This window comes from Bombina bombina, chromosome 9, assembly GCF_027579735.1.
Source record: "Bombina bombina isolate aBomBom1 chromosome 9, aBomBom1.pri, whole genome shotgun sequence".
Taxonomy (NCBI): Eukaryota; Metazoa; Chordata; class Amphibia; order Anura; family Bombinatoridae; genus Bombina; species Bombina bombina.
The window spans coordinates 228,295,074-228,317,794 of NC_069507.1; the positions used below are offsets into that span (position 1 = coordinate 228,295,074).

The following is a 22,721-nucleotide window of genomic DNA, read 5'->3' on the forward strand; positions in this document are numbered from 1 at the left end:
TCATATTTTATAATTTTTTTTATAGTAAATTATAAGATATGATGAAAATAATGGTATCTTTAGAAAGTCCATTTAATGGCGAGAAGAAACGGTATATAATATGTGTGGGTACAGTAAATGAGTAAGAGGAAAATTACAGCTAAATACAAACACTGCAGAAATGTAAAAATAGCCTTGGTCCCAAACGGACAGAAAATGGAAAAGTGCTGTGGTCATTAAGGGATAAATCCCCAGAATTTAAATATTTATGAAGACAGAAGTGCTCTGATCTCAGTTAAAACTAGGCATTCAGGAGATTCGGAATGAATGGGGAAGATGGCGGCTGCCAGCAGCATTCGGTTATTTTCAGAGCCGGATTTCTTCTTGTGAAAGTGCAACACACTAAGGTCCGGAATTGCACAATAATGAATATATGACTAATTAATTCCAAACTACATTTTTTTTTATTTTAAACAACATTCATTTTGAAGTTTCTTTATCTTTGTGATCATATTTTACCGAATCTGAATTCCTGTAGCATTGACTAGGTAGGTTTGGAGAGTCTGCTGTAAACTGTAATAATCATCAGGATATTGTGTGATGCTGAGAACGTCCTCTTTGGTAACAAACACAGAAGAACAATGTTTGATTTGGGTACATGATCGTCTATAATCCCATTTGATTTAAAAACATTTACTTTTTAAGTATTAGGCTAAACCTTGTTCATCTTCGCAAAACACAGGGAATTCATACTGAGCCCGGCGACCTAAAATATAAAAATAATGCACAAATCACTGGATCAGACAAAACTATTTACTAAGAATGTTTGCTTATGTCATCAAATATACCATGGTCACAAATGGCATCTCTGAGATGTCCCTTTAAAGGGATATGAAATGCAACTTTGTTCTTTCACTGTTCAGACAGAGCACACCAATTTTATACAACTTACCAATTTACTTCTATTATCATCTGACTTTACTCTTTTGGTATCCTCTGTTGAAAGAAATGCACTACTGGGAGCTAGCTGAACACAGGTGAGCCAATAACGAGACATATATGTGCAAACACTAAGCACTAGCTCAGTAGTGTGTTGCTGCTTCTAAGCCTACCTAGGTATGCTTTTCAATAAAGGGTACCAAAAAAAAAAGCAAATGTTATTAAAAGTTGTTTAAAAATTGCATGCTCTGTCAATCATGAAAGAAAAAAAAAATGTGTGTTTAATGTTGCATTAATAAAACAAAGAATGTTTAGTGTCCTTAAAGGGACACTACTGTAAAACTGACTTCCCCTTAATGTGTTTCTAATGACTTGTTAAACATGCTGTAGAGTATAAAATGTACAAAATATAAAGAGTAATTGTTACTTTTGTGAAAAATAGGCTGAACATGGGCGTCTCTAAACCCTGCATAATTCTGTAAAGATTTTCACACTGCATATTTCAGTTTATTTCTTGCCAATTAGAAGGTGATAAGCTTTTCTCAAAATACTTATAATCTTAAAGGGACAGTCTACACCAGGATTGTTATTGTTTTAAAAGATAGATAATCCCTTTATTACCCATTTCCCAGTTTTGCATAACCAACACAGCTATAATAATATACTTTTAACCTCTGTGATTATCTTGTATCTAAGCCTCTGCAAACTGCCCCTTTTTTCAGTTCTTTTGACAGACTTGCAGTCTAGCCAATCAGTGCCTGCTCCCAGATTACTTCACGTGCACGAGCACAGTGTTATCTATATGAAATATGTGAACTAACACCCTCTAGTGGTGAAAAACTGTTAAAATGCAATCTGAAAGAGGTGGGCTTCAAGGTCTACAAAATTAGCATATGAACCTCCTAGGTTAAGCTTTCAACTAAGAATACCAGGAGAACAAAGCAAAATTGGTGATAAAAGTAAATTAGAAAATTGTTTAAAATTACATGCTCTATCTGAATCACGAAAGTTTATTTTGGCCTAGACTGTCCCTTTAATAGAAAAACACAAGCATACGAAAATAGGAGCGATTGTAAAATGCTATATGCAGAAAGCAGAGTAATGTGATTTAAATTGGCTGCAGGGTTTCATTTTTAAAGTGCCCCCTGCTCACTGCTAACTTCACTCTATGGAGTGGTGTCCTTTTCAAGCGAGCTCCATAACTTTATATAGGAGCTATCTCACCACTCGCAAGGACTGCCCCTTTTTTTTACAATAATTCCACCATGGTAGCCCCTGCGAGGGTCAGCAAGAAAAACCACATCTGATCTGGAAAGATTTAGAGAATCGGCCCCGTATGATCTGGCTTTGCACAGACCATAGTGAGCTTCACTTGCACAAAAGAGATATTCGGCTTTGAAAAAAGCCAAATGCAAAAAACAGCCTCATATTTCTTTATTCGGTGAGAAAAGCTGCAGAATGTACATGTCTACTTTACATACGGCTAGATTTAGAGTTCTGCGTTAGCCGTCAAAACCAGCGTTAGAGGCTGGTTTTGGGCTACCGCTGGTATTTAGAGTCAGTCAGGAAAGGGTCTAACGCTCACTTTGCAGCCGCGACTTTTCCATACCGCAGATCCCCCTACGCCATTTGCGTATCCTATCTTTTCAATGGGATCTTTCTAACGCCGGTATTTAGAGTCTTGGCTGAAGTGAGCGTTAGAAATCTACCGACAAGACTCCAGCCGCAGAAAAAAGCCAGGAGTTAAGAGCTTTCTGGGCTAACGCCGGTTCATAAAGCTCTTAACTACTGTGCTCTACAGTACACTAACACCCATAAACTACCTAGGCCCCCCCACATCGCCGCCACTCTATTAAAAATTTCAACCCCTAATCTGCCGACCGCCGTCACCTACGTTATCCCTATGTACCCCTAATCTGCTGCCCCTAACACCGCCGACCCCTATATTATATTTATTAACCCTTAATCTGCCGCCCCCAACGTCGCCTCAACCTACCTTCAATTATTAACAGAAGAAAGAAGTGCCGCAACCAAGGCGTTCAAGTTGTACAACACCGTAGCCCAAAACCGCGTTAGTATAGTAATATCTCCCCTGGAGTACCGTAGCCAATAACGGTGGATCAGACCGTAGAAACTCAGGAACAGAAGGCGGTAGGCAGGTACTACTCCAAGCGTATGTGAATTTAAAAATACAAATTTATTGATTCATTTAAAAGAATGAACAGACATGGCAGCAATAGAGCAGGAAGTCTGACATGTTTCGCACCTCACAGGTGCTTACTCATAGACTGAGTTCTGTGTTTCCATCTCACATGTTTATAGGCTGAAGTGGGAATTGGATTAACCCCTTCAGTCCCACAAATGCGGAAAATAAGATAAAAACAATCTATTGTTTGACATCGAAGAAAAAGTTAGTTTTACCAAAAAACAAGTTATTGAATTAGTAACCATGGCTAATGTATTATTATTGGCTACGGTACTCCAGGGGAGATATTACTATACTAACCCAGTTTTGGGCTATGGTGTTGTACAACTTGAACGCCTTGGTTGCAGCACTACTTTCTTCTGCTAATTGCTTTTGGATCACTACGCCGCTTGATCGGGCGCCACAAGCTGAGAGGGCTCTGAAGTATCCACATCACGGTGAGACCAGGACGCTTAACCAACGGACGCTGACAAGTAAGAGTTTGATATATTTTTTAACCTCTGAAGCAGCTAAACTTTCATTTTGGATACATATATAAAAAACACAGTGACTTAAAAGGTGACTTACAGATACAGAGCGCATAGACCTTAGAGTCTTATCTTACAAACCGACACCAATAATACATTTTAATATTATTACCCCTGTATACAAGCGTTTGAATAAAAATATACAGACATGGCAGGCATTGACATCGATATTTGTAACATGGCAACAATTGATTTATCAAATGAAAATTCTGTGACTGATAATGGTAACACACATACATGGGACACTGAGTATCAACATGCTGTATTTGATGTTGAAACAAGACAAAGATACTTTGACAAGATTTTTGCAGAAGATCCTGAGTCAGACTTAAAGGAACAGCAAGACTTCAAAAAAACTTTTAAAAACCTAGAGCACATGTTATCAGTGGATCTGAGATTAATGTGGGACATTATCGCTTTTCAAAAATATTTAGATTGTAAGCGTATTCCCAGAGGTCTTAGAATCAAGAAATTTCCCTCTTTTGAATTTGAGGATTCAGCAGACTTAGAGGAATGGAACATGGCACTCACTGAGTGCTCTAGCAAACTAATTAATATACTCATTAGAAAAAAAGCGTATAAACTTAAGAGACCCTCTGATTCTAGCAAACGAAGAACTTAAAAACCATAAAAGAAATACGAAATTCAGTGCTTTCAAGAAAAGAATGGATGATGCACTGGAAAAACTAGATGGTGAACAAGCTACCAGAAAGGGAAATAAGTTTATACGTGATAAAGAAGATTATGAGCAAAACCAAGTGTACAACTGGGCAGCCCTACGCCAACTAAATATGCAGAGAAGGAGGTCAAATTATAAAAATAAAAATAATAAAAATGCTGACAAACAAGGCAAATTAACCGCAGATGAAGAACAACCTAAGTCAATTCTTAAAAATAAAAAAAAAAACAAGAGTCAAAGAAAGGTGGTGTTTAGCACAGATGAAGGTGACTCCACGGACTCTGATATAAGTGCAAGAAGCATAGGTGCCTCAGCCTGTTCCTCCTCTATATCCTCTTTGAACTCCCTTTCCCCCCTCTCCCTCTCTCTCTCTTCTTCTTTTTTACAGGAATCGTCAACAGAAGAAGTGGAGGAGGCCCCCATAGTGGACAAACCGAAGATCAGAAGAAATCCACAAAGAAACAAAGGCGAAGAAGAAGATGGAAAAACAAAAGGAGAAGGAAAGAACAAGGAAAAGAAAAAGAAGGGACTTTAAATTTAGGAAATATGGATTTACCAGTAGATTCACCCAGAAATCAAATTGATCAAGGCCTCAGCATAATAAATCTATCTGATCATGAACTAAATGTTCATGAAACAAATGTGCTCTCTAAGGGATTGGGATTTGCACCCACAAGTAGTTTCTCTGGTTTCTCCACCCTCCTGGATGTTAACAAATTTGTCCGTAAGCTAACATTGAAACGATATTTTGTAATGAACAAGTTTCAGGACAGTGTTGACTCCAGGGGGGTGGTGAACAAAAAGAGATACATGTAAATTTTGAAGAGGCCTGTACTCTTAATACGATGGTTGACATGTATAATGATGAAAATTCAAAATATCAAACAGTGTCTTTTCCTAATCCACATCATCATTCTGATTTTTACCCCACCAACTTTAGGGGACCATGTATCAATGCCTTTCAAAAAGCAGTACAAAAAGACATTCTGGCACTGGAAAATAAAACACACTGTGCTGCCCCCCCCCCATAATCTGACCTTCAATGAGCGTAAAGCACTTAAATCTTTGCAGAACAATCATAATATAGTCATACGCAATTCGGATAAGGGGGGCAGCATAGTTGTCATGAATAAAGAAGCATACTTTGATGAGGCTTATAGACAATTGTCCAATGAAAAAACATACAAGAAATTGACTAGTAATCCAACTAATTTATTTAGAAGGGACCTTGCTAAGTTGATAGATAATGGTATTGTTTTGGGAATTTTCTCTGATAAAGATAAATCTTCTCTTGTTCCAACTAACCCTATTTGCCCTATATTTCACCATGTACCCAAGGTGCATAAGGATGCGGGGTGTCCACCGGGTAGGCCGATTGTGGCAGGCATTGGCTCTTTATTTGAGCCATTAGCCGCATGGCTTGATTCCATCTTACAGCCCATTGCTGTGTCACGGTTGAGCTACCTACAGGACACCTCGCATCTCTTGCTCACCTTGGATGAAGTCAATTGGCATAGTGATTATTCTTGGGGAGTTATAGATATAACTTCCCTTTATACATCGATTCCACAAAACTTAGGTATCATGGCTGTTAAACACTTTCTGAAAAGAGAATCGTATCACACTTTGTCTCAAATTGATTACATCTGTGAGGTATTACAATTTTTACTGTCTCATAATTATTTTTTATTTAATAATGAATTTTTTTTACAGATATGTGGTACGGCGATGGGGACAAAATTTGCCCCCTCATTTGCCAACATTTTTGTGGCTTTTTGGGAACAAACACATCTTTATTCTTTAAATAATCCATGGAATCAGCACATTGCACATTATGTGCGTTTTATAGATGATTTGTTATTTGTTTTTAAGATACCCATGAATGATGATAATTTTTCAATTTTTTTTAAATATTGTGACAGTAATGACTTAAACCTAAAATTTACTGGGGTACATAGTCAAGAGTTGGTTAATTATTTAGATCTTACCATACAAATTATAGATAATACCATAGTGACCAGTACATACAGAAAGCAAACAGCAGGAAATACCATATTGCACGCACACTCCCAACATCGTAATCATTTAGTTCGGTCTATACCTAAATCACAGTTTCTAAGATTGAGGCGCAATACTAAAATAGACAGCATATATGAAAAACAATCTATAGAGCTTAGAGATAGACTAAAAGTAAGAGGATATAATCATAAACAGCTTGAAGATGTAAGAAAATCAGTTCAAAAAGATAAAAACATAGCTAAAGAACAGGATGTATATCTTAAAGAATCCACTTATGATCCTGATTCAAATTTCAGTGATGCTATTGTTTTCTCTACACCATATAGTCAACAATATGAAGAAATAGTCAAAATCTTAAAAAAGCATCTTAATTTGTTGCAATCAGACGAAATTTTACAACCACTAATACACCAATGCAAATTTGTACCAAGAAAATCAAGGACACTAGCTCAAACATTAACACCAAGCTTAGTGAAAAAACAAAATTCCACACAAAAATATGTTACATCCTGGTTAAATAAAAAAGGCACTTTTAAATGTGGAGCTCGCATGTGTCTGGCATGTTCTAATGTTTTACAGGATGATCACTTTGTGTGTCAATTTAATAACAAAACGTATCCAATAGAGTTCTATGCTAACTGTGGCTCTAAATATGCCATTTATCTATTAACTTGTAATCTATGTTTTTTTCAGTACGTGGGAAAAACCACTCGCACTGTCAGGACACGTCTTAATGAACATGTCCGGGATGTAAAAAATTATAGCACAGACTCCTCAGTTGTTGAACATTTTAATAATAAACATCTTACAAATATTGCACAACTTACATTTCAAGTTATTGATTTGGCAAATGTCCCTTTAAGAGGTGGTAATAGGGATAAAATTTTGGAAAAAAAAAGAACTTTACTGGATATTAAAATTAAATACACGTTCTCCTTCAGGTATGAATAGAGAATGTGATATAAATTATTTCATTGATAATTAAGTCTGATTTCCATGTATCCAGTTCCCATGTGGCATTTTAGCTAAACTAAATATTTGGTATAGGTTGAATATATATTAAGTATATATATAAAACATATAAACGAAGTGCAGTGTCCTTTTCCTGTGCCAGAGTGTCTATTCTAATGTTACTATGTCCATATATCATGATATTTTTAAATCTTTATATTATGTTTTATCTTCACTTTATAGTGTACATATCTTCAAAAGATATGCGATCAGAATAATTAAGATTTGAGCTAACTTTAAATGCTGAGTATTAGTAGGTAAATCTAAAGTATTAGCCATGGTTACTAATTCAATAACTTGTTTTTTGGTAAAACTAACTTTTTCTTTGATGTCAAACAATAGATTGTTTTTATCTTATTTTCTGCATTTGTGGGACTGAAGGGGTTAATCCAATTCCCACTTCAGCCTATAAACATGTGAGATGGAAACACAGAACTCAGTCAATGAGTAAGCACCTGTGAGGTGCGAAACATGTCAGACTTCCTGCTCTATTGCTGCCATGTCTGTTCATTCTTTTAAATGAATCAATAAATTTGTATTTTTAAATTCAGATACGCTTGGAGTAGTACCTGCCTACCGCCTTCTGTTCCTACAATTATTAACCCCCAATCTGCCGACCGGACCTCACCGCTACTATAATAACGTTATTAACCCCTAATCCGCCTCACTCCCCCCTCAATAACTCTATAGTAAATAGTATTACACCTACTCTAAGCCCCCTAATAAAATAACAAAGCCCCCCAAAATAAAAAAATGCACTACCATAAAAATGCCCTTACCGTTTAATTGTAACTTAGGTTAGGATTTATTTTACAGGTAATTTTGTAATTATTTTAACAAGGTAGCTATTAAATAGTTATTAACTATTTAATAGCTAGTGTACCTGGTTAAAATAAATACAAAGTTGCCTGTAAAATAAATATTAATCCTAAAATAGCTACAATATAATTATAATTTATATTGTAGCTATATTAGGGTTTATTTTACAGGTAAGTATTTAGCTTTCAATAGGATTAATTTATTTAATAAGAGTTAATTTATTTCGTTAGATTTAAATTATATTTAACTTAGGGGGGTGTTAGTGTTAAGGTTAGACTGAGCTATAGGGGTTAATAAATTTATTAGAGTAGCGGTGAGGTCCGGTCGGCATATTAGGGGTTAATACTTGAAGTTAGGTGTCGGCGATGTTAGGGAGGGCAGATTAGGGGTTAATACTATTTATTATAAGGTTTGCGAGGCGGGAGTGCGGCGGTTTAGGGGTTAATTTATTTATTATAGTGGCGGTGAGGTCTGGTCGGCAGATTAGGGGTTAATACTGGAAGTTAGGTGTCGGTGATGTTAGGGAGGGCAGATTAGGGGTTAATACTATTTATTATAGGGTTATTGAGGCGGGAGTGAGGCGGATTAGGGGTTAATAACTTTATTATAGTAGCGGTGAGGTCCGGTCGGCAGATTAGGGGTTAATAATTGTAGGTAGGTGGAGGCGACGTTGGGGGCGGCAGATTAGGGGTTAATAAATATAATATAGGGGTCGGCGGTGTTAGGGGCAGCAGATTAGGGGTTCATAGGGATAAAGTAGGTTGCAGCGGTGTACGGAGCGGCAGATTAGGGGTTAAAAAAATATGCAGGTGTCAGCGTTTGCGGGGGCGGCAGATTAGGGGTTAATAAGTGTAAGGTTAAGGGTGTTTAGACTCAGGGTACATGTTAGGGTGTTAGGTGCAGACATAGGAAGTGTTTCCCCATAGGAAACAATGGGGCTGCGTTAGGGGCTGAACGCTGCTTTTTTTGCAGGTGTTAGGTTTTTTTTCAGCTCAAACTGCCCCATTGTTTTCTATGGGGGAATCGTGCACAAGCACGTTTTTGAAGCTGGCCGCGTCCGTAAGCACCGCTAGTATTGAGAGTTGCAGTGGCGGTAAATTATGCTCTACGCTCCCTTTTTGGAGCCTAATGCAGCCCTTCTGTGAACGCTAAATACCAGCGGTATTTAAAAGGTGCGGGGAAAAAAAAGCCAGCGTTAGATACGCGGGTCGTTACCGACAAAACTCTAAATCTAGCCGATAGATTTTATTTACCGAGTACAAAAGTATTCATCTTTTCAGTATAGGTGACAGGCGAAAGCAGCTATCCCCAATGACAAAATAAAGGAAAATTAGCTATTTATAAAATAAATAAATAATACACTTCAGTTGCTAAAAAGAATTATTGGGAAAATATTATAGGGAAGATAATTTTACAGTGCAACGTCCCTTTAAACATACTGATCACCTTTTAACGGGTCAATTTCTTTGTTTAAGGGTAAATAAAGATTATGTGAAAACAGTAATGTTCATTGTCTTTAAATTATTTCCCATCCTGCATTATTATTTATTTCATGCGTATACAACATCTTTATACACAGAACTGGTCACGGCTGAAAAGGGAGAGAATAAAGTTATTTGTACCCAGTGTTCCATTCTGCATCAACTCTCCCTCTATAGTCAGCAGACGATTGTATTTGGTGGTCCTCTCTCCACGCATCAGACCTCCCAACTTGACAAACCTCGCTCCGAGCCCAACAGCCTGAGGGCACAAAAATACAGCACCTTATACAATTTAATCAGAAGAACCTTTGTTCTTACAATTATTTTGTTTCCTTTTATTTCACAAACATGCAATTAACACAAACAATGCTCATTGAGATGTCAGTTAACAATATAATAGAGGCTTGAGCATACTGAATACTGAAAGAACGAAGTAATAACACACGGTATCACATTCATATGCGGAACACTGAAATCTGTTTGCTACTGACACATTGAGGATTGTTATTAATGTTTCTTGCATTGCCTGCCTAATTTCCTCCTGCACAAGAGACTCTCATACGTTTGCATGAACCATCTGCCTAACTCTTAAAATGGTTTGCTGTGAGATACACTGCAGACTATATATTTTATAATCAGGGTAAATACACCAGGGAAAATGCATCAAATATAGGCTTTAAAGGGACATACAATTTTACACAACTTTCCAATTTACTTCTATTATTTGTGTTTTGTTCTTATGGTATCCTTTATTGAAAAGCATACCTAGGTAGACTCAGAAGCAGCAATGCATTACTATGAACTGGCTGCTGATTGGTGGCTGCACACATATGTCTCTTGTCATTGGTTTACCCAACGTGTTCAGCTAGCTCCCAGTAGTGTTTGCTCCTTCAACAAAGAATACCAAGAAAACAAAGCAAATATGATCATTTAACTACATTGTAAAGTTGTTTAAAATTGTATGCTCTATCGGAAGTATCAAATGAAATTTTGGGTTTCATATCCCTTTAATGACAATCATTAACAGCTGCCAATGAGAGGTTTTTCTATGTTGATGCAATCACAAGCAGCCATTTTCTTTGTTTTTGAGTGCACTTTTTTCTTTTTTGTTGAGATGAAAAATGGTCTCATACCTAACATCTGCCAGTGCTGTTTTTCTGATCACAATACAAATTATCAAGACTTAACCGGCAGTCATATTTGGCATTCGTTGCTGCAGCCGGCAGTCATATTTGGCATTCCTTGCTGCAGCCGGCAATCATATTTGGCATTCGTTGCTGCAGCCGGCAGTCATATTTGGCATTCGTTGCTGCAGCCAGTGGTCATATTTGGCATTCGTTGCTGCAGCCGGCAGTCATATTTGGCATTCGTTGCTGCAGCCGGCGGTCATATTTGGCATTCGTTGCTGCAGCCGGCGGTCATATTTGGCATTTGTTGCTGCAGCCGGTGGTCATATTTGGCGGTCATATTTGGCATTCGTTGCTGCAGCCGGCAGTCATATTTGGCATTCGTTGCTGCAGCCGGCAGTCATATTTGGCATTCGTTGCTGCAGCCGGCAGTCATATTTGGCATTCGTTGCTGCAGCCGGTGGCAATATTTGGCATTCGTTTCTGCAGCCGGCAGTCATATTTGGCATTTGTTGCTGGAGCCGGCAGTCATATTTGGCATTCGTTGCTGCAGCCGGCAGTCATATTTGGCATTCGTTGCTGCAGTCGGCAGTCATATTTGGCATTCGTTGCTGCAGTCGGCAGTCATATTTGGCATTCGTTGCTGCATCCGGCAGCCATATTTGGCATTCGTTGGTGCAGCCGGCGGTCATATTTGGCATTCGTTGCTGGAGCCGGCAGCCATTTTTAGCATTTGTTGCTGCAGCCGGCAGTCATATTTGGCATTTGTTGTTCAATTAAAGCAACAAATGCACGTTTATTTTTTAAACAACTTTCAAATTTCCTTTTGTTACCTAATGGGTGTCCTTCTCTTGGTAAGCTTTGTAGGCTCAGTAGCAGCAATGCACTATTGGGAGCTAGCTGCTAATTGGTGGCTGCACATATATGCCTCTTGTAATAGGCTCACACAATGTGCTCATCTAGCTCCTAGTTCTACATTGCTGCTCCTTCAACAAAGGATGTCAAGAGAATAAATCGAATCTGATAACCAAAGTAAATTGGAAAGTTGTTTAAAATGGTATTCTCTATCTGAATCACAAAAAGTATATATATATTTATTTTTGTATGGATTTATGTCCCTTTTATGTTCTACCTGACATCTCCTGAGAAAGACACATCCTGTAAACCAGTTAGAAGCTGCACACACATTTCTGCCAATCACCAGCTGCATCCCATTGTTTTTGGACTCATCTCAGGGACAAAGATTAAACACACCCCAGGTGTTGATCATTCTGTGAGCGTTTTCTGGACTCAGTAACAACAGCTGCCTGTACTCTATTTAGGCTGCAATTTGCAGAGAGTATGAGGCCTGTTTACCTATTGGCTGAACAGAGAGCAAGGTGGGATCTCTCTAATAGGGGTCTGTGTTTCTCTACTGACTGCCAGTTAACTGTTGCTCTCATTTGCTACTTACTTCCAGCTGTTTATTGACACAATTTTACACTGAGGAGCAAAATGATACAAAATCTGTGACCTGTTGTGCATCTCTGCTCGCGTGCTGGCTTTTCAACAAAGCAAATTTAAATAAGTAGACGGCAAAGTCTCTTAAAGTCACATGCTCTGTCTGAATCATAAAAGTTTAATTTTGACTTTCATGTCCCTTTAAACATGTTAACATTTTTGAATGAAAGAGGTTAAGTTAAACTGATTCTGAATTAACAGGAAATGTATGTTTGTTCACAACTCGTCACTAGAGACAAATTGGCTAACAGGGACAGCTCTCATAGAGCTAGATTACAAGTGGCGTGTGTAATGCTCGTGGGATACTCCTCTATCAGACCAAACTCAGCCAGTAGTCTTGTTATCCCAGCATCAAGCCGGAATGATAGGGAATATCCCAGAGCAGATAAAGTTAGTGAGATGAGGAAGGCGGCACTAACCACAGGCAGGACAGTCCCCAGCGGCAACAGCAGAGCAGTCCTAGGGCACACCACTAGAATGGTCAGGTAGGCAGGGTTTGGCAACAGCAAAGCAATCCAAGGATAAACCACTAGAATGGTCAGGCAGGCAGGGTTTGGCAATAGCAAAGCAGTCCAAGGATAAACCACTAGAATGGTCAGGCAGGCAGGGTTTGGCAACAGCAAAGCAGTCCAGCAGATTAAGGGTTAAGGCAGGTAGAGTAGTCAGGCAGGTCCAGCAACAGTAATCAATCCAGCAGATTAACGGTTAAGACAGGTCGAGTATTCAGATAGGCAGGTTCAGCAACAGTAATCAATAATAGGCAGTTAGAAAGAACGATCTGTCATACCCAGGACCACACAAAGTAACACCTATACTTGGGCAGTGACAGATCGCCAGTGTTACATTTAAATAGGCGCCACTGAGCTCCGACCGGCATCAGTAGCATGCGGCGATGACGTCAGCACCGCACACATCCTGAGCCGACACTGTCCCTGGCAACGAGCAGGGAACGAGACGCAGCGCCCCTAGCAACGGCTGGCATGGCATGACAGCGTGGTAACTGTTGCACGAGAGTGATAAGGGGTTTATCGTGTCTTTTTGCATGCGTCGGAAGTAGCGTGAGTATTACAAGTTGAAAGTCAATGAGTTCTCTTGAGCACAATTGAATTTAATGAGCATCAGGTTAGTGTGACTTCAGAGCTATGGCTGTTACACAAGTCAAAATACATCAATATGATATTTAAACGTACAGTTACACAATATCCTGACATCACAAGAAGAGGTCTCACTCGATCTAACACTAAAACATTTGTTTGCACGTAGCCCGTGTTGTAGACAAACATTACTTGGATGCAATGTAACATTTAAATAGGTGCAGGATTCGCGCCACTGAGCTCCGACCGGCATCAGGAGCGTGCGGCGATGAGGTCAGCACCGCACGCATCCTGAGCCGATACTTCCCCTGGCAACGAGCAGGGAAGGAGACGCCACGCCCCTAGCAACGGCTAGAGCGGCGCGGCGTGACATAGCCCCCTTCTCAAGGGTTCCCTCCGGGAACCAGAGTCGACTTTAAAGGATAAACAGCATGGAATCTGGAGACCAGAGATGGAGCATGCACATCACGGGCAGGAACCCAGGAACAATCTGCCACGGAGTAATCCTTCCAATGTATTAGATACTGCAGTTGTCTGCGCCTGTATCTGGAGTCCAGAATCTTAGCTACCTCATATTCGGGTTCACCACGGACCAAGAGCGGGGGAGGAGGAGCTCGGAGCCGGGTATATCTATTCTTGATGTAAGGTTTAAGTAGAGCGATGTGGAAGACTGGATGTATGCATAGGGTTTTTGGCAAGGCCACTTTGTAGGCAACAGGAGACAGTCTTTTCAGGACCTTGTAAGGACCGATAAACCTAGGCACCAATTTGTGACAGGGTTGACGTAGACGAATATATCGAGTAGAGATCCAAACACGTTCACCCACTGGAAAGGCACGTACAGAAGCCCTATGACGATCAGCCAACTTCTTATATCTAGAGACAGCTGAAGGCAGCTTAGAGCGAATACGTTGCCAATGAGTGGTGAGTTCAGTGGCGTATCGGTCTGCGTCAGGGACCCCAGTGGACTGAGCTGAAAGGGGGAAGACACAAGGTTGATACCCTGCTGGGGCTTGAAACAGAGAACATCGAAGAGAAGAATGACAATGAGTGTTTCTTGCCAGCTCAGCTAGGGGTAGCAACTCAGACCAGTTGGTATGGCGAGCGTTGACAAAGGCTCTAAGGCAGGCTTCAAGATCCTGGTTTTCTCTCTCAGTTAGTTCATTGGTCTGAGGATAGTACCCAGACGACAAGGAAACAGTGGTTCCAATCAACTTAAAAAAGTCTCTCCAGAAGGCAGAGATGAACTGTGGACCTCTGTTGGAAACAATATTCACAGGAATGCCATGAACTCGTACCACATGCAAGAGAAAAATGGATGATAATTCTTGAGCAGAAGGCAGTTTGGTTAGGGGTACAAAGTGAGCCAGTCTGGAAAAGCGGTATGATAACTGTATGGTTGTTGGAAGAAGGAAGGTCCACAATGAAGTCCATTGTTATGTGTGTCCATGGTTGTTTGGGAATGGACAATGGTTGGAGCAATCCAGGAGGCAAGGATCGGGGAGTTTTGTTGGCAGCACAAGTTGTGCAGGCTTTCACATAATCCTGAGCATCAGACTTCATAGTAGGCCAACAAACATGTTGGGAAAGACACTTGAAAGTCCTAGTCGAACCAGGATGTCCTGAGAGTTTGCTATCATGAGCCCAGGCTAGCACAGGGATACGCAGATTCAGATGTACAAAAAGGATATTGGAGGCCATGGGGGCACCAGGAGGTTTACTAGACTAAACACGTTGCAATCCTTGCAGAAGGGTGGTATTGAGTTGAGCAACCACACAAGAGGGGGTATGATGTGTTCAATAGAAGCTTCTGAGGAATCACTAGTGAGGGAACTGACGGGAAAGGGCATCCGCCTTCTTGTTCTTGGTCCCAGGAAGATAAGAGACCACAAAGTTAAAACGGGAAAAGAACAAGGCCAACCTGGCCTGTCCTGGATTGAGTCGATGAGCAGTCTCTAGGTAAGTCAGATTCTTGTGGTCGGTGAGAATCTGAATAGGAGTGGTGGTGCCCTCTAACCAATGACGCCATTCAGTCAAGGCCATCTTAATGGCTAAGAGTTCACGATTACCCACATCATAGTTCCTCTCAGCAGGAGTAAAGCATTTAGAGAAAAAGGCTACAGGGTGTGACTTGGAAGTCAAAGGGTCCCATTGGGTAAGAACTGCTCCAGCCCCTATCTCGGAGGCATCAACCTCTAAAGTGAACTGTAGGTCAGGATCAGGATGGCGCAGCACAGGAGCTGAACAGAAAGCATTTATGGCCTCAGGAGGCCAATGTTTACAGTCTTTGTACCATTTTGTCAATTCACTGAGAGGTGTGGCCATTCTACTACTGCGGTGAGTTTAGCAGGATCCATGGCAAAACCCTCCTTCGAGGTGACATAACCAAGATAATGGATCTGCACTTGAACAAACTCACACTTTTCTAGCTTGGCTACCAAAGAATTATCTCTGAGTCGAAGAAGCACCTGTCTCATGTGCCTATTATGCTCCTCTAAAGTGGAAGAGAAAACAAGGATTTAGTCCAGATAAACGATGACAGTGCGGTTGAGGAGGTCACGGAAGACATCATTGACAAATGCCTGGAAGACTGCAGGGGCGTTACACAGCCCAAAGGGCATTAAAAGGTATTCGTAATGCCCAGATCTTGTGTTAATGGCGGTTTTCCATTCGTTGCCTGGATAGATACGAATCAGATTGTATGCCTCATGTAAATCCAGATTGTTGAAGAAGCGAGCATCCTGGAGTGAGTCATACAGTTTGGTAATCAATGGTATGCGATTCTTGATGGTTATGTTGTTCAAGGCCCTTTAGTCAATGCAGGGTCTGAGCCCACCATCCTTCTTACTGATGAAAAATAAGCCTGCCCCTGCAGGAGAGGAGGAAGGGCGAATGAAACCTTTAGCTAGGTTCTCTTGGATGTACTCCTCCATAGATTTGGTTTCAGTCTTGGAGAGTGGATAAGTCCTCCCTTTAGGAAGTGGGTCTCTGGGAAAGAGGCCGATCTTGCAATCATAAGGACGGTGGGGTGGCAGCACGTCGGCTACTTTTTTCTCAAACACATCCGCAAAGTCTGTGTATACTGAAGGAAGGTTTTAAAAAGTCTGTATACTGGCTATGGGTAGAGGAATGACTTTAGCAAGGCAGGAGTGGAAACATGAGGTACCCCAGGAGGCCAGTTGTCCCTCAGCCCAGTCAAACTGTGGATTGTGTACCCGAAGCCAAGGAAGACCAAGGATGACAGGCTGTGCTGGGGAATGAATGACCTCAAACTGTAGCTGTTCAGTGTGGACTCCCACAGTCAGGGTCAGGGGTGCTGACTCAAAATGGATCATGCCAGAACCAAGGGGGGTGCCATCCAGGGTAGTTATTTTGAGACAATGTCTTTTCTGTAGAAGAGGCAAACCAGCTTGAATCATGAAACGGTGATCAAGGAAGTTTCCCGCTGCCCCTGAAGCACTGAAGGCTTGAGTGTGGACAGTATACTGAAGGAAGGTAAGGATAACCGGTACCAGGATCCGAGAGGAGTGAGGGGATTTAGTAGCGATCATGCTCAGAGGTACCCCAGTGTTATCCCCTAAGCATTGGCTTTTCTCGGCCAAATGTCACAGTCCTTTAGTTGGTGGGTGTTAGATCCACAATAAAAACATAGTCTCAGTCTCCTTCTTCTCTGCCTTTCAGACTCTGAGGGTTTGAAGGAGCAGAGATCCATGGGTTCCTCTACTGCGGTAACTGGAGCTGCTAAAGGGGTAGCAGATGCTGCCGAAACTGGGCGAATAGGAGGACGGGAGGGAAGGACCCTCCTTGTTCTGTCTCTCTCGGCTTGCCTTTCCTGAAAGCGAGAGTCCAGGTTGATACAAGGGCCTTTTGCGGGGCATTGCCCCAAAGTAATCAGCTCTTTTACCTGTAATTTTTTTTACAAACAACCCCCCCAACAGTAAAACCCACCACCCACACAACCACCCCCCCCCAAATAAAATCCTAACTAAAAAAACCTAAGCTCCCCATTGCCCTGAAAAGGGCATTTGGATGGGCATTGCCCTTAAAAGGGCAGTTAGCTCTTTTGTGGCCCAAAGCCCTAGCCTAAAAATAAAACCCACCCAATACACCCTTAAAAAAACCTAACACTAACCCCCCCTGAAGATCGACTTACCGGGAGACCTCTTCATCCAAGCCGGGCATAAGTGGTCCTCCAGACGGGCAAAAGTCTTCATCCAAGCCGGGCAGAAGTGGTCCTCCAGGCATCTTCTATCTTCATCCATCCGGCGTGGAGCGGGTCCATCTTCAAGACATCCGACGCGGAGCATCCTCTTCGGCCGACGACTACCCGCGAATGAAGGTTCCGCGCAGGATGGATGAATATAGAAGATGCCATCTGGATGAAGACTTCTGCCATCTGGAGGACCACTTCTGCCCAGCTTGAATGAAGACTTCTGCCGTATGGAGGACCACTTCTGTCCGGCTTGGATGAAGACGTCTCCCGGTAAGTCGATCTTCAGGGGGTTAGTGTTAGTTTTTTTTAAGGGTGTATTGGGTGGGTTTTATTTTTAGGTTAGGGCTTTGGCCCGCAAAAGAGCTAACTGCCCTTTTAAGGGCAATGCCCATCCAAATGCCCTTTTCAGGGCAATGGGGAGCTTAGGTTTTTTTAGTTAGGATTTTTTTGGGGGGGTTGGTTGTGTGGGTGGTGGGTTTTACTGTTGGGGGGTTGTTTGTATTTTTTTTTACAGGTAAAAGAGCTGATTACTTTGGGGCAATGCCCTGCAAAAGGCCATTTTAAGGGCTATTGGTAGTTTAGTTTAGGCTAGGGTTATTTTCATTTGGGGGGGGGGCTTTTTTATTTTGATAGGGCTATTAGATTAGGTGTAATTTGTTTATTATTTTCTGTAATTTGTTTATTATTTTGTTTAATTTAGTGTTTTGGGTTTTTTTGTACTTTAGATAATTGTATATAATTTAGTTAATTGTATGTAATTTATTTAATTGTGTTTAATTGTAGTGTAGTGTTAGGTGTTATTGTAACTTAGGTTAGGTTTTATTTTACATGTACTTTTGTATTTATTTTAATAACTATTTAATAACTATTCTACCTAGTTAAAATAAATACAAACTTGCCTGTAAAATAAAATTAAACCCTAAGCTAGATACAATGTAACTATTAGATATATTGTAGCTAGCTTAGGGTTTCTTTTACAGGTAAGTTTTTAGTTTTAAATAGGAATAATGTAGTTAATGATAGGAATTTTATTTATATTTATTTAAATTCAATTTAATTTAGGGGGTGTTAGGGTTAATTCATTTTATATAGTGGCGGCGACGTTGGGGGCGGCAGATTAGGGGTTAATAAGTATTATGTAGGTGGCGGCGGTGTAGGGGGCGCAGATTAGGGGTTAATAACATAATGTAGGTGACGGCGGTATAGGGGACGGCAGATTAGGGGTTAATAAGTATTATGTAGGTGGCGGCTGTGTAGGGGGGCAGATTAGGGGTTAATAGCATAATGTAGGTGGCGGCGGTGTAGGGGGTGGCAGATTAGGGGTTAATAAGTATAATGCAGGTGGCGGGAGCAGCGGTTTAGGGGTTAATAACTTTATTTAGTTGCGGAGGGGTCCGGGAGCGGCGGTATAGGGTAAAACAGTTTAGTATAGTTATAGTGTGTTTAGTGACAGTATACCAATAAAGCTGGGAAAAAGCCGAAGAGCAGCGAGATCGATGACTGTTAGTTAACAACAGTCCGCTGCTCATCGCCCCATACTTGGTGCGTGGCTTTTTGACAGCTTTTTTGGTAACTTTGGAGAACGTATTCAGGTCCGCGGCAGCGATGTCAGGCGATCTTAGGCGAGTGTATTGGTGCCGGCGAATGCAAGTAAGTTGACGGGTTGATAAATAGGGGCCAATATCACAACAGTGGCATATGTCAATCATTAAGGAGGGACTCGCAGTCCTTCAGCACTGAAAGAAGTATCTCAGATACTTTATTGGGCGGAATCCAACTCTTTTCAAATATCTGAGATTATCTCAGCCATCAGACTTTACATCCGGGGGAGTGGTCTCTCCATCCAGATGTGTTTTATCATCTTGTACAGATGTTACAGAAATAGTTCTGATGGCCTATCATGTAAACAAGAAGCTTTCCATATACCTTTCCAGGTCCAGGGATCCTCAGACGGAGATGGTGGATGCCTTAGCAGTTTCCTGGTTTTACCAACCTGCTTATATTTTTCTGCCACTGGTTCTTCTTCCAAGAGTGATCTCCAAGATCATAATGGAACAATCTCATGTGTTTCTAATAGTACCAGCATGGCCTCACAGGTTTTGGTATGCAGATCTTGTCCGGATGTCCAGTTGCCAACCTTGGCCACTTCCTTTAAGGCCAGACCTTCTGTCTCAAGGGCCGTTTTTCCATCAGGATCTCAAATTTCTAAATTTTAAGGCATGGAAATTGAACGCTTAGTGCTTAGTCATAGAGGTTTCTCTGACTCAGTGATTAGCACTATGATACAGGCTCGTAAGTCTGTTTCAAGGAAAATTTATCATCGGGTTTGGAAAACCTATATTTCATGGTGTTCCACTCATAATTATTCCTGGCATTCTTTCAGAATTCCTAGGAGTTTATAGTTTCTTCAGGATTGTTTGGATAAGGGTTTGTCTGCAAATACTTTGAAAGGACAAATTTCTGCTCTTTCTGTCTTTGTTCAGGTTTTGATTTGTATCAAACCTGTTGTTAAATCTTTTTCTCCTCCTTGGAGTCTCAATTTGGTTTTAAATATGTTGCAGGCTCCTCCTTTTGAGCCTATGCATTCTTTGGATATTAAACTAGTTTTTTGGAAAGTGTTATATCTTTTGGCTATCTCTTCTGCTAGAAGAGTTTCAAAATTGTCTGCTCTCTCTTGTGAGTCTCCTTATCTGATTTCCCATCAAGATAAAGCTGTTTTGCGGACTTCATTTAAATTTTTACCTAAAGTTGTGAATTCTAACAACATCAATAGGGAAATCGCTGTCGCTTCCTTGTGTCCTAATGCTAAGCATACTCTTCTTCTTCTACATTCTTTGGATGTGGTAAGAGCTTTGAAATATTATGTTGAGGCTACTAAAGATTTCAGAAAGACTTCTAGTCTGTTATTTTTTATGGTTCCAGGATAGGTCAGAAAGCCTCTGCCATTTCTCTGGCATCTTGGTTGAAACTTTTGATTCACAAAGCTTATTTGGAGATGGGGCAGTCTCCGCCTCAGAGAATTACAGCTCATTCTACTAGATCAGTTGCCACTTCTTGGGCTTTTAAGAATGAAGCTTCAGTTGATCAAATTTGCACAGCAGCAACTTGGTCTTCTTTCCTTACATTTACAACATTTTACCATTTTGATGTGTTTGCTTCCTCGGAAGCAGCCTTTGGTATAAAGGTTCTTCAGGCAGTTGTCTCAGTTTGATTCTAATGCCTTTTTGATTTGAGTTTTTTAGATTTTTTTTTAAAGAAAACTTAATTATTTGGATTTAATTTCTCAGCGAATTTAGCTGTTGTTATTTTACCCTCCCTCATTAGTGACTTGTGGTTTTCCACATCTTGGGTATTATATTTCATACATCACTAGTTCATGGACTCTTGCCACTTATATGAAAAAAAAAAACATAATTTATGTAAGAACTTACCTGATAAATTCATTTTTTTCATAGTGGCAAGAGTCCATGAGACACACCCTATTTTTTTGTGGTTATGACTTTTTGTATAAAGCACTTTATTTTTTCCAGTTCCTCTTTTTGTATGCTTTTTATTCCTTCTTTTACACCTCACTTCTTGGCTACACGTTAAACTAAGGTATGAGTGAGGTGGGAGGTGTATTTATAGGCATTTTGAGGTTTGGGAACTTTGCCCCCTCCTGGTAGGATTGTATATCCCATACGTCACTAGCTCATGGACTTTTGCCACTATGAAAGAAATTAATTTATCAGGTAAGTTCTTACATAAATTATGTTTTTACTGGACAGATAATTGAAGAACTGGACTGTTCATTAAAATACTGGATATCTGCCAACGATAACTGCAATACTGTAAATGTATTATATTTTCTTTTCCCCTATTTGTGAACTTTTTATTTATGAATATGCCGTAGATTTAGAAACAAAATTATAAGACATTCACCAGATCTGCAATGCTGTCACCAAGCGACTCCTCAAACAGGCCTCCTATAATGCTTACACGCTTTTCACCTAAAACAAAGATGGGGAAAAAGTTACTTATTTTATTTTGTATGAATCCCCTTCCTTATAAGGGTTAAATGCAAAATCCTACTTTTTCTTGTTTAGGATTTTTTTTTCCCTTTTTTTTCTTTTTTCCTTATTTTCCTGTCACCAGCACACAAACAATAGCACTTGAGATGCAAGGGGAAAAAAACACCTTGGCAGGAATATAGGGGGGAAAACCACATAGCAAATTGCGGTCTTTGGAGGGGAGAGGAGACTGAAATGCATTATTTTACCAATGTGATTGTGTTCTTGTGCAAAGCTTCTGGAGCCTTTTTAACACAGATTCTACCCCTTGAATCAAGGCTACTAAATGTAATTTGGTATCAAAATTTGAATTCTAACTCATAATGTGATTATGTATTTTTGCTAATCTTAAATGTCAAGGTTTGAACACAATTGCATTTCTTGAATTCCTTTAAACTTAATGGCTTACATTATCGCTTGCACTTAAACATATTTTACATTTTCCAGTAAATAAATAATTTTTTGAAGGTGAATTGTTTAAGTATTTATAAATATAAGTAACATTATTGTTTGTCAACAACACAGAACACTTACATCTTGGAAACATTAAGATTCCTTTTGGTTGAGTACATAGGGTAATATGTGACACTAGGGTCTAACCTAGCAGTTTATCATCTAGTACACTTAAAATTAAAGTATATAGAAAAACAATATTTTACTTTTCTTCCTTTGTTCAATCTAAAAGAGAACATTTGAGAAAAAAAATGGAAAGAGAAATACTTGTTTATTCTGTCACATTACAGCTAATTTTTAAGCAAATGTTTGAATGAACATATAATATATTAAGAATGTTATTCTGGAATGTCCTTTTTTGTGTAGACATTTCATTAAAGGACAATCATTTAAAGGGCCCGTAAAACATTGAATTTTTTTGTAACAGTATTGTACAGTATGTGCACATTTAATACGCTTTGTCACAGAATCACCTTTCTAAAAGCAATGCTTCCCCATATTTTGTCCCCCAAAACAGCCTCTGCTTTACTCTTCAAAGCCTGTATATCTGCCTCTGCATTTGTTTCTTAACGGTGTCACAGAGTTGCTGTCTAATCACAACCCTCAGTCGTTGCCTGATTTATCT

General features: G+C 40.1%; 1 protein-coding gene across 1 annotated transcript in view; it reads right to left on the minus strand.

Annotated features, from left to right (window-relative positions):
- Positions 1-424: 424 nt before the first annotated feature.
- The window catches only part of ENO4 (enolase 4), a 55,680-nt gene continuing 33,383 nt past the window's right edge, over positions 425-22,721 (minus strand). The window contains exons 11-13 of the mRNA XM_053691754.1: positions 21,516-21,583; positions 9,802-9,919; positions 425-745 (exon numbers count right to left, since the gene is read on the minus strand). Coding sequence (XP_053547729.1) covers positions 687-745; positions 9,802-9,919; positions 21,516-21,583 — 245 coding nt within the window. The 3' untranslated portion in view covers positions 425-686. The remainder of the gene's footprint in view (positions 746-9,801; positions 9,920-21,515; positions 21,584-22,721) is intronic.